Genomic DNA, 13626 nt, shown 5'->3' with positions numbered 1-13626 from the left:
GAGAGGCAATGCAATAAAGCAAAAGATACATGTGTCCATGGATGGACAGCAGCGGTGAGGACAAGGAGCTGCAGGTGAAATCTGAAGAATCTGTAGTGTAAACATTACAGGCTACATAGTAATAAAGCAGACTTTCAATCAAGCAAATATGAAGAACCCTACGAAGAACCATGTCAGATTAATGGTTCTCATATAATGGTTGGAGGTGTATGACTTTATCCAGAGACAACCATTTTCTCAACTTCAAAGCAAATGTGAATGTGGTAACATGGATACATTCAAGCATTTACGCGATAATGACAAGCTTAATGGAAATTTCCTACAAGGCAGTTTTTCCGTATCACTGAATGGATTATTTATCTTTTATATTGACATTAGATAAAAACTGAAGGTGAAACATTAAATTTTCTGTAGGCAAAGGCAACTGAGTGAAGTTAAATAAACATGATCCCAAGTATACATATGAAGGGGATTGGAAAAATGAATCACCCATAGTGTGTCCACGGGAACAATTTTTAAGATTCAACTCATGATTGAAATAGCCACTGCCTGAAGTGTTACTTTCCTAAGGTATTGGTTGAGAAAACAATTATATGCTCACTTGTCCGTGCATGAAGCTTGTAAGTCAGCTTCTAAAACTTAATCAAAGCCACTATTAAACCTGTGGTGTTTTTACAGTATTTTTAAGAAGGAAAAAAAAAAGAAAAGAAAAAGAAAAAAAAAATTACAGCTTTTTAAAATAAAAACATTCAGTTAAATAATAATTTAAAGTGATGCTACATACAGATGTTCACTGGACCACTGTCCTACTGCTTATTCAATAATCAAGTTAGAAATCTTGGCTGTGACAGCTTCAGAAATGAGGGTCATGCTGAGAATTACTGAGAAAAGGGGGGGAAGTATACACAATGGCTCACCTTGAGCAATAAGGAAAAAATGCAGCAGAATAAAGTTTATTCTACATATTCCTAAGGATATTATATCAAAAGATAGTACAAAATGACAATTTTACAATTAGAAATTATGCTTTTCACTAAAATGAACAAGGCTTTCTGATTTCACTTTTTTTTTCAAAAGAAAGTATTCACTTAGAAACAAAAAAAGCAACAACTATGAATTGGCATAAAACAACCCCTTATCACAAAGGAGCCCAAACTAAGTAGGCACCGGCTAAGGCTGAAACAAATGGAACATTCCTGATCTCACCACCTGCGTCTGGCCTGGCCAAGGGTGACATGCAGGGGCTTGGAGCCCACTACGCGACCATTCATCTCATCCACCGCTTTGGTAGCCTCTTCGAAAGAAGAGAAGCACACGACACCAAACCCTTTGCCATGCCCCACTTCCATCATCACTTTGGCCCGGCTAATCGATCCGAAGGAAGAAAACTCCTCCTTCAGTTTCTCATCATCAATGCTCTCATCTAGGTTTTTAATATAAATGGGCACACCCGGAGGACGGCTCTTTTCTTTTAATCTCAGCCTCTCAAATCTCCGCCTTAATTCAGCCAGGCGTTCAATTTTCTTCTGTGCTCGCCCCACGTACAGGGCTTTGCCGTCGATGGACTTGCCATGCAGGTCTAGCACAGCCTTTTGGGCGGCCTCGTGGGTCTCGTATCTCACAAATCCAAAGCCTTTGGATTTCCCATTGGCATCTCGTATTACCTTGACACTCTCAGTTGGCCCATATTCACTAAACAGTTCCTTCAGTTTTGTGTCATCCATGTCATCACCAAAGTTTTTAACGAAAACATTCGTGAAAGTGGCCCTATCCCTGGTTCTGACCTCCGCAGCCCGCTCTTCCGGAAATTTGAATCGGCCGACATACACCTGGCGGTTGTTGAGCCTCACTCCATTCATGTGCCAGATGGCCCTGTTGGCAGCAGCCAGGCTGTCAAAATGCACATAGGCATAGCCCTTAGAGCCATGGTCATCGCTTACGACTTTACAGGACAAGATGTTCCCAAAAGCCGAGAATAAATAAAACAGGGCCCTATTGTCTATGGATTTGTCCAGGTTCTTGATGAATATGTTGCCAACTCCAGACTTTCTTAAGCGGTCATCTGGCTGTGACCACATGAGACGGAAGGGTTTGCCATTAATCAGATCGAAATTCATGGTGTTCAGGGCCCACTCGGCATCCGCGGGAAAGCGGAAGTTCACATAGCCGTAGCCCAGGGGGCTGCGGGTCACCGGGTCACGGCAGATGCGTGTGAAGCGCAGGGGGCCAGCAGGCCTGAACTTCTTATACAGCATGTCCTCGGTGACATCTGGGTCCAGGTCCCCCACGTACAGGGCGGCCTTGAGGTACTTCTTTTTCTTGCCAGCAGGATTCGGCTCCCCACTCCCCATCTCTCTGAGCGCAGGGAGGAGGGTCTCTTGGGAGAGAAAAGAGAGAGAGAAAGGGAGAGAAAGAAAAAAAAAAGGCTGCTTTGCTTAAGCTATGGGCCAAACAGCTGTTCAGGAACAGAAAAGGCCAAGGCAGGCAGGCGAAGGGAAACTAAATGCAGACTCAGAATCACTGTGGAGGCTGAGAAAATGAAGTTCAGAAACAGCTGGTCAGCAGACTCAGAACAAACGCACCAGACAAAAAGGCACCCCAATAGCGAATCTGTTCTCCCTAAACGGGCCTGACAATTTTCACCCGTCTCAAACGGGAAATCCTTGTCACAGGCCAGGAATCGGGAGGAAATTTTCCCTTTTCCCGATTCAATCGTTAAAGCAATCATCCAGCAGCTGGCTGGCTCCACACATCTAGCATTGCCCAGCAGCGAGGCCTCACGCCCCGTTTTCTGCAGAAACGCAGGCCCCGAGCTCCTGCGGGTGCAAAAATGATAGCAACCAGGGCAGAGGCCGAGCGTGTATTCCTCCGCCGGCTGCTGGGCCGCTCGCCGGCAGGTTCGCCACTCAGCCAGGCCGCCGCGCGCTCCGCGTCAGCGAAAGGGCAACGCTAGCCACACTTGGGGCTCTGGCTCCCAGCAGGCAGGCTGCGGGCAGCGCAGCGGACAGAGAGACAGACACACAGACACCCGCGCGGGAGGGACCGCGGACCGCCCCGATACCCGAGATGCCCACTGGGTACGGACCGAGTGAGGCGCGGTGATTTCGGCAGCCTGAGGTTCGCGGCAGGTCCGGAGGGACTGACTGGCAGACGCGCAGTTGGGTCAGCTCCGACGCGAGGCGGGTCCGGACAGATGCGGGGCGGAGTCAGAGAAGGGCAGATGCGCAGCGGGCGGGCCCAGCGTGGACCGGTGGACTCGGTGGTTGCTTGTAGCAGGACAGACCGACCCAGAGACCAAGCGCCTGTAGCTGTGGTTGGGGTGGGAGGTGGCAGGGGCGGGCGGGGCGTGAGGAAACCCGGAACCCTGTTAAGTAACTTCCCGCTTGCTGTGTGCCAAGGTTGAAAAGAGAGAAAGAGAGAGAGAGAGAGAGAGAGAGAGAGAGAGAGAGAGAGAGAGAGAGAATAGAAGGCATGTATAGTTTTCTTTCCTTCCATTGTGGAAATACATTCAGACTGCTCATCCCAAAAAATCACAGAAGGAAGTGAACCTGCACGGAAGGAACTTGTAAGTTTAAAAAAAATCATGTTTGCTTGGGAACACTTCCCTTAGTGCATTGAAAGTCAAGGTTAACAGCTGTATTGGACCCTCAGTCTCATTCTAAATCATCACAAGGTCAAATACAACACAAAGCCAAGTTATGTTTGGCCTGTGTCCTTACTTCATCAATCTATCATTCAACGCAATGATAGCATTTTCGTGGATGGTAGGCAAAGAGTTCTTTTCTTTGCTGTGCCGGTTGTTAGATTTAAATGAGAGCCACAGACTTGACTTAGTTGATGCCTAGCACCACAAAGCATTGAAGCCGTATCATAGTCGCAAAATCTTGGTTAAGGCGTTAACAGTTTCAGAAGCAATATAAAAACAAACATAACGAATGGCTGAAGATGAAGGGAACACATCAGATCCAGGCACTTAAAACAATTTCAACATACTGGACGATATTAAATCACTGCAGAAAAAATGCAGTGAGGTTAGACTCAACTCCGAGGTTGCCCAAGAACCAGTTTCAGAAGTGTTTTGCACGTTAGTTGGAAACTGGTTCACAAGCAGAGCCAGAAACTGCATCAGGCGCTCTGCTGGGGAATACGCTGCGCTAAGAGGCCTCCTCATGTCCTTGCAGAACCTCTGCCCCCGCCCCGCACCCCCCCACTTCAGAATTTTTGAAAAAAACATTTGTGGAAAAGGGTTTTGCTACTGATTTCAGAAAATCACCAGTATGTTTTACAAACAAGTTGTCAACCAACCCCTTCCACCACTTTTTTTCTCATGATAGAAAATGAGAACGAAACATGTTTTTGGTACTGTTCAGCTTGTAGGGAGCCTGGTGAAAAAGAAAGACATAACGAATGACCTAAATAGTTATTACACTAAGAGGAATTTCCCAAGCAACAGGTTAAATTCAGCTGTTTCATTCGGATTTTTTTTATATTGAATATTGTTGTTAGGCCGTCTAGTTAGGTAAAGATGATGTTTATTTCTACTAATTAATTACTCAAGAACTTAGCCGTTTTCTTTATTGTGTCGTTTTACCAGATTCCTCAGTTTCTTCCTTTGCTAAAACACAGAGATTGTATTAAAAAGGCAAATATGAGCAAAATGATAGACCAATAAACGTGTCTTTCAATAGAAACACTGACCAACATATGAAAACACTAGCAGACATCTGTTTAGTTTTTTGTATGATGAACATACGTTTATAAGTAACTTTCCTTACATCTGTGATTACCAATGGCTATAATTCTGCTTTTGATTTTCACATTTAAAAATATTACTTTGGGCCTAGCAGAGTAGCCTAGCAGTTAAAGACCTCACCTTGCATGTGCCAGGATCCCATATGGGTGCCGGTTCTAATCCAGGCAGCCCTACTTCCCATCCAGCTCCCTGCTTGTGGCCTGGGAAAGCAGTCGAGGACAGCTCAAACTCTTGGGACCCTGCACCTGTATGGGAGACATAGAAGAGGCTCCTGGCTTCGGATCAGCACAGCTCCGGCCATTGTGGCTGCTTGGAGAGTGAATCATCGGATGGAAGATCTTTGTCTCTTCTCCTCCCTGTATATCTGACTTTACAATAAAAATAAATAAATCTTAAAAAAATATTGGTTCATTGAAAAAAGCCACATTTACATAACAGTATATATACAAATATTTTCATCTGTTAATGTGAACATCTATAGGTTGACCATATATAAATTTAAACAGACATTTCTTATACATAATAAAATTGGATTGGTAAGAAGCACAATTTTTCAAAGATTAAATTTTATTAGAAAGCGAGATATACAGAGAGCAGGAGAGAGAGAGGAAGATCTTCCATCTGCTGATTCACTCTGAAGGAGGCCACAACAGCCATAGCTGAACTGATCTGAAGCCAGGAGCCAGTAGCTTCTTCTGAATCTCCCAGGCAGATGCAGCTTCCCAGGGCTTTCCCAGCAGGGAAATGAAGTGGTTAAGACACAAACCAGCACCCATTTGGGATCCTACCTCATGCTAGGTGAGGATTTTATCCAGTAAGCTATTGCACCGGCCCTAAAAACAACAACTTCAAAGTAACTTTCTTTTTATTTCTTACCAGCAATTTTGAGGGCCTTGCACTTTAGACATTCTAAACTGCAGTGACATCTTTTATTCTGATCTTTTCAAGAGGCAAAGAGACATGAAGACCAAGAGAGAGCTTCCAACATCTTGTTCACTCTCTAAATGCCTGTGAATGGCCGCAGCTGGGCCAGGACAAACCCAGAGACTTGGAACTTAATCCATGTGTCCTATATGCCTAGCAGGGACCCAGCTGCTTGGGCCACCACCATTGTGTCTGCTTGGTTGCAATGTAGGGAAATTGCAATTGGGATTCACAAGTGAAACAGGAGTATGTTAACCTTCATCTTAATGACTTAGGTCAATTGTCTGGCGTTACAGTGAACATTCAAAGAAAAATCTCTTTGTTTGAAAGGTAGAATTAATAGCAAGGAAGGAAGAAGAAAAGGGGGGATGACAGAGAGAGAGAGAGAGAGAGAGAGAGAGAGAGAGATCTTTCAACCACCAGTTTACTCTGCAAACAGCTACCAGGTGGGCAATCACCCCAGGCCCCTGCCATGCTGCCTGGAGAGCATGGCTTAAGCCCAACCTTCCCTGTGGCCTGAGGCACAGCTTTCAGGCCTACACCTGGAGTGTGACCTTCAACATGGCTACAAGGTCAAGGGGAGTACACTTGGAACATGACTGGAAGATCTAGGGAAATGGACGTGTCATACAGCCAATTACAGTGTCTTTGGTGGGCGTGGGGTCTGCCGGAAGGCTCTCTCCTGCTTTTCCCTTCCTTACCCTTTAAAATCTGTAACCTGTGCATAATAAAGCAGACATTCCTCACCAGGTTGTCTCCGGTGGTTCTTGAGGCCAAAGGCCACCATCTGCCTCACCCTAGGTGATCTGGGGCCTGCTGGCAGGCCTAAACCCTGAGACTACCACACAGCTAAAATAGTTGTGCAAGGCTAATGTCAGAAGCCTGAAACTTCTTCTGGGTCTTCCATGTGGTGCAAGGGGTCAAGTATATGGGTGATCTTCTGCTACCTTCCTAGGCGCATTTAGTATAGAACTCGATCATAAGTGGAGCAGCCAGGACACAAACTGGTGCCCTTCTTGTTGGCATTGCTGGTGTTGGCTTACCCACTGAGACACAATGGACCTTATCATAAACTTTTATTATCAGGTCAAATTTTTGAAATTTTAACCACTGTGAAACAAGTCAAAAGTAGTTTCCTCTGATAAGCTAATGATTTGGAAAAAATGGACAACTGGCATTCTTAGTGGATTCAACAGACATTATTTATAGTTGCCAGTCATATGCCAGCATGGGTGGCAGGATAGGAGGTTGGCAATTTATTTATTCAGCCTTTTCCTTTATTGGCATTTTATACTGTTTTGCTGATAAAAAAAATCTCAGCTGTGTGAATTGCTGAGACTTCATTATGAAAGCAGAGTTGTTGCTACCTTATATGAAGACTGGAATGACTGAACAAAATATTATAAATTTAAAACTTTATGACCTATGCCTTGTCTCACTTATTTCTAGAGGGAAGTAATTTAGCAGGAAGAATTTGGACATACAGGCATTTTGGTTTTCAGTTTTGAGGCCAGAGCAATTTTTGTTATGCATGTCCAATAATTTCGTCTTAAATCATGTACTAGACAATAATCTTGATGTACTTTGATAAGATCAATATTAAAAGTAATTTCTTTTTTCTGTCAGATTTTCCAATAAATGAGAACTAAGAACTCAACATCTTAAAAAGATGAAGTTAAGAAAAACATCCCATCAGCAACAGCATCAAAAAGAATAAAATACTTAGAAATAAATTTGAGGAAAGAGTTGAAAGATCTGTATACTGAAAACTTCTAACCATCCATGAGTGAAGTCAGACACAATAAATGAAACATTATCCTTGACTCACATATTGTTCTTTTGTCCATATTATCAAAACATTTTGTGGATTCAATGTAATTCCTATCAAAATCTAATTGGAATTTTTTTGCTAAAAATAGAAAACACACATGTAACCTAAAATTCATATGGAGACACAATAGACCCTGAATAACCAAAGCATTCTGAGAAAGAGGAAAAACTGGAAGTTACCATATTTCATAATTTCCAAATATAATCGCAAAACTATAATAATTAAGGCAGTCTAGTGGCAGACATGAAAACAAACATATCAATGAAACAGAGTAGAGGTCACGAGAAAAATACTCAAACAAAATCATCAAATTGTGGAAAAGATTGCTTTCCTCCAGCGGTGATGGGATAAATGGATAGCCACACATAAATGAATACGATTGAATGCCTACCTTACTTTATACCATGCGCAAAAGTCAAATCAGATTGGATTGAAAACCTGAATGTCTGAAAGCCCTAGAAGTAAAGGGTGTGTATGTGTGGGTGAGGAAAGGAGGAATCTTTGTGACATTGATCCTGCCTATGACACCAGAAAACACAAGCAGCCCAAACAAAAATGGACAAATGACACTATACCAAACTGAAAGTATTCTGCATGACGAAGGAAAATAGTCGTCACAGGGAAAAGACAGCTTAAGCTAGGGGAGAAAATATTTGTAAGCGATATCTCTGATAAAGGCTTAATATCAAAAATACAAGAGCATTTACAACAGAATAGTTGTAAAACCAGACAGCCTGAAAGCACATTTCTCAAAGAGAGCATACAAACTGGCCAATGAATACGGATGAAAAGATGTGGGGCACTAGCAAATTGTAAATCAAGTTGGGATCGTTGATAGAAAAAATACAAAACAAACAAAATAACAAAAGAGAACACACATGTGTACAAGTATACCCAAAATTTGGAACCCATATGAAGGTTTCTGAAAATACACAGCAATCCAGCTTGTGGGTACTAACACCCCCCCAAATTACAACTATATTAGATATCAAAGAGATATTTGCACCCCTATGTTTGTTATACCGTTCTTTATATGATAACAAAGGTACAGGAACAATGTAAATGTGCATTGACAGAGGAATGTATTAAAAATACAATACATAAATGAAGTGGAATAGTGTTAGTCATCCAAAAGGAAATCCTAATATATGTGACAACATGTATGAAGGTTCAGAATGTTGGGCTATGTGAAATGAGCAATCAAAGAAGAACAGATAATGTGTAATTTCACTTATATTGGATATTTAGTATAGTCAGATTCATATAAACAGAGAAAAGAGTGGTTGCTGCCAGTGGATTGTGGTAAGGGGAAATTCAGAGGTCACTGGTCAGAGTTTAAGTTACACAGGATGAATGACTTTTAGGATCTGTGCTAAAACATTGTGCCCATTGTTAACAATAGTTTGGAGTTACTATTAAAAAATTGTTAAAAATTTGATCTCATGTTAAGCATTCTTTATCATGACAAAAATAAATCGCTACTGGCTGAATATGCAAAAGGCATGAAATCATTATATCAAAGAAATACCTGCACCCCTATATTTATTGTAGCATCATTCACAGTGGTGAGACACAGAATCAATGAAGGAGTCCATTATCAGATGAATAAATAATGAAGATGCAACATATACATACACATACACAAGGGAATTTTATCCAGACATTAAAAAGATGAAATTATATCATTTGCAGCAAAGTGGATGCAAGTATAAGACACTCTGTTAAATGAAATAGGCCAGACATAGAAAGACAAATACTGCATTTCCTTCATATGAGGAAGCTAAGAAAATCCCAATATTAACACAGAATACTAATTAATAGAGGCTGGAGGGATGGTATGGATGGTGCTTGAGGGAGATCAGATAATTGATATCAAATCAGAGTTAGATCAAATAAATTCGTTCTTAGTGCTATACAACGTAGTGACGTGAATACAGCCCACAATAATCCATTATATGTTTTTAAAAGATTTATTTATTTTCATTGGAAAGATTTACAGAGATAGGGAGAGACAGAGAGAATGATCCTTCATCTGCTGCCTGACTCCCCAAGTGGCAACAACAGCCAGAGCTGAACCAATCTGATGCCAGGAGCATCCTGTGAGCTTCCCGCATGTCTGCAGGTATCAAGGCTTTGGGCTTTCTTCCATCGCTTTCCTAGGTCACAAGCAGGGAGCTGGATCAGAAGTATAGCTGTCAGGACTCATTTGGGATAACACATAGGGTACCACATGGGATACCAGTGCCTATATGGGATACCAGGGCTTGCAGGTGGAGGACAAGCCAATTGAGCCAGCCTACTGACTTCTGTTATATATTCTATAAGCCAATAAAAGAAAAGAACTAGAAGGTTTGAATGGTGAAGTGATATCAAAGAGGTATAAGTGTTGCTTATTCTGACTTGATTAGTATAGCTAGTATATATCTATTGGAATGTCATACTATGACCTATAAAATATATAGTTACTGTTAATAAAACCTTATAAACAAAATGAAATAGCACATGGCACATAAAATCATGAATTATATTTGATAAAGCTGAGCGTTAACATGTACATTTAAGAAAAATATAACAAATTTAGCCATAGTTTGGATTTGGTGTATCTGTAATGTACTTTTTATATTTAAAAACTTAATTAATAGAGATTTTATGTATTTAATATACATAGTATGTTGAGTTGAGATGCATTGTGTAATGATTATCACAATCTTAATTGGCACATCTATATTTAATTGATAAAGATTGTATATCTTTAATGTGTATAATGTGATGATTCGATAGTCACTCATGGTATAATGATCATCACAATCAAATTAATTGACACATCCTAGGGTACTCTTGTAATTAAATCCTATTAGCATAAATTACATTCACAGAATATTCTGTTTGAAATTATTTGATTGATATGCATTCACATTCCAGTTTATTGGGGGCTTTAGACAGTATTTAATATGTTGATTTAAGATATTTTCTTTTATGATGCATTAAAATACAGTATAAATATCATTCCTTGGCAGATGGTTTCAGACAAATTTCTTTCTCCTTTCTAATGCTTGTTTAACTGAATGGCTCATAATGGAAAATACACACTCCACCTTCTCTAATTAAAAATCTGACTGTCATTTTACTTGGCCTGAAAGAAGAAATCATACAATGATTTTAAATGTAAATTATAAGCTTCATTTTCAATTTAAGAAAATATTTGTTTTTATTAGAAAGTAAGATTCACAGAGCTAGGATATACAGAGAGGAAGATCTTCCATGTGCTGATTCACTCCCCAAGTGGCCACAATGGCCGGAGCTGAGCTGATCCAAAGCCAGGAGCCTGGAGCCTCCTCTGGGTCTCCCATGTGCATGCAGGGTCCCCAGGCTTTGGGCCATCCTCCACTGTTTTCCCAGGCCACCAGCAGGGAGCTGAACAGAAGTGGAATGTCCCGGATTAGAATTGGTGCCCATAAAGGACGCTGGCTCATGCAAGGGGAGGACTTTAGCCACTAGGCTACCACCAGGTCCATTTTCATTTTATTTTAAAACTGTGGTAGAATGTATGAAGTGAGCTTTGCATCTTAATTTCTAATGGGGTAGTTCAGCAGCATTTGATGCATTCACATTATAATGCAACCATCACCACTATTTCTCTAGAACTGTTTGAAAATTTCTTTTTTTAATTATTCATTTATTTTTATTGGATAGGCAGATTTATAAATAGGAGGAGAGACAGAGAAAGATCTTACATCTCATGGTTCACTCCACAAATGGCCACAAAAGGCAGAGTTGTATTGATCTGAAGCCAACAGATAATTACTTCTTCCAGGTCTCCCACGTGAGTGGGTGCAGCATCCCAAGGTTTCTGGCCATACTCCACTGCTTTTCCAGACCACAAGCACAGGACTGGATTGGAAATGGAGTGACCAGGACATGAACTGGCACCCATATTGGATACTGGTGCCACAGGGTAGTGGATCAGCCTGTGGGGTCACAGCTCCTGTCCTGTTTTAAGCGTTCAAAACTGAAGCTCTGCACCCATTAATTTATTCTTTTAGGTAATGCCTAAATTATATTAAGCTATATGCTTGCTGCTGTACATTAAGGCCGCTTTTACTTATTTTATTGTCATGACATACAAAAGGATAATAAGTATCCTTGTTAAAATAATGTTATCTGATTGCTCCTATTTCTACTGGCCAGATTCTTAGAAGTGAGAAGTGCACAATTAAATGGTACATACATAATCAAATGTTAATGTATACAATCAGACTTGTTTCCAAAATACTGAGGCTTTTCACACATTTTACTAATTGTGAAAATTTAGAAGAAATGGACAGTTAGGACACATTACAAATGATCAAATTTGATTAAATGGAAACATGGAAGAATACTTGATACAAGGACAGAATGTTTACACACATACTATTAGAAAAAAACAAGGACAGGTGCTTTTAAAGTTGAATATTTTATAACAATTATATAACCTTTCAGAAAATGCATGTAGGGCCAATGTTCTTTCAGACATAAGCATACATACCAAATTATGAAAATCTTTCATGATAGGTTTTGTAAAATTACCTTGGACAGAGAAATCTCTTAAACTCATCCCATCTTTTCAAGTCAGGCTGATTTTACAAATTCATGGTCAATTTATTTGCAGGTAGAACTTGGGTAAATATTGATTCAATTAGCTATGTTCCATGGGAGTTGGGAGGGTAGGGGTAGGCAGATTGCAAGAACAGGGTTACATATTGTCTAGTAACTATTTTGAAGGGGATATTTGATGGGAAGATAATTAAAGACTGTTAGTTTAGAATGTCAAAACAAAACAAAATATATTCCAACTACTGACAATCATTTTAATGTTTTTTTCTTACTTTCTAGACTTTTCTAAAATATAAAGCATGAAAATCATTTTTCCATAGATAAGAAGTAGAAAATTAGGAACAAGTGTTTGTAAAATAATAAAATATTGCTTAATCCATATCAGCGGAGGATCGAAGTACAGGATTTCTTGCTCTTAAAATGTCCATGCTTCCATCTATGAACCCATGAAGTGCTTAGGTAATTCCCATGAAAATTAGTGGGACTATTCTATTTTGCTCATTTAGCTGTATTATTTATATAGTAGGAAACAGAAACTGATTCTTTCATCATGAAATTTATTCTCCATAAAAGTTTTTTTTTTAATTTGGGTAGAATAGCACAGCAAAAACATTTTAACTCTTTAAAAATTAAGTATTTCTACTATTATTTTGTTAAAATCATAATTTAATTCTTTACCCTTCTATTTAAAAACAATTTCCTGTGCACTCTCTAATAGCCTATATGGCAATGCTAGAAAACTGACCATTTGCAACCTTTTAAAAACTTTGAGGTTTAAAATGAATGAATCCAGCTGATCTAATTAGTTTGCTGTTCTCCAATAACAAATTATTAGTAATGCTTGACTTTTGCCTCATACTACATTAAGTAATTATTCAGTGAATTGGAATAATTTTCATTAGAAATACAGTCCTGTTCAGAATACTTGAAGAAGGATACACACCTGTTGCAAAATTAAAAGCTACATGATGTCTTGTGATTGTTACTGTTGACTACTGTGTTTACCTCCAAATTTCCTTTGAATTTGTTTATATAATGTTTTAGTTCTTAATATCGCATGTTAATTGCTAAAATAACCTTGAAATGCATGTACCATTAAGAATAAAAATCATTCATTACTAATGAAAAGACATTTGTCTTGGTTTATTTACTTATTTGTGGTTCCAATAATATTGAATGACCTTTACAATGTTTGCACATATTATTCATCAACGTAAGTGAGCTGTGTTTCAATTTGACTGCTAGGCATTTTGTGTTTGGTTCATCTGTGCTCTTCTCCAACCCAACATTTACTTTTCTTCATGTAATAATTTAAAAAAACATACACAATTTTCATGGTGCTTGCTGTTTTGTTATAGTGATAAATTTTCAGAATTGTTTCTGATTCTTCCCTATATTTACATCAGATATATTTTTTAAGTGTGTCGTATATGTCAGGCATTGTTTTTGAGACAATGGATAGAATGTTGAACAAAAAAGACATGGTTTCTACGATACATAATAGTTCTTACTATTCAAAGGTAAG

General features: G+C 39.5%; 1 protein-coding gene across 1 annotated transcript; it reads right to left on the bottom strand.

The window, feature by feature from the left end:
* Window positions 1–918: 918 nt before the first annotated feature.
* On the bottom strand, window positions 919–3243 carry PABPC5 (poly(A) binding protein cytoplasmic 5). The gene is made up of 2 exons (XM_004596309.2): window positions 3086–3243; window positions 919–2377 (listed from the first exon to the last, which is right to left on the bottom strand). Exon 2 carries the CDS (start codon window positions 2349–2351, stop codon window positions 1203–1205), a length of 1149 nt encoding a protein of 382 aa, XP_004596366.1. The 5' UTR covers window positions 2352–2377; window positions 3086–3243; the 3' UTR covers window positions 919–1202.
* Window positions 3244–13626: the final 10383 nt, after the last annotated feature.

The sequence above is a fragment of the Ochotona princeps genome, chromosome X (genome assembly GCF_030435755.1).
Source record: "Ochotona princeps isolate mOchPri1 chromosome X, mOchPri1.hap1, whole genome shotgun sequence".
Classification (NCBI taxonomy): domain Eukaryota; kingdom Metazoa; phylum Chordata; class Mammalia; order Lagomorpha; family Ochotonidae; genus Ochotona; species Ochotona princeps.
Note: the sequence above shows the minus strand (reverse complement) of the source record. Positions and strands in the feature narration are given on the sequence as shown.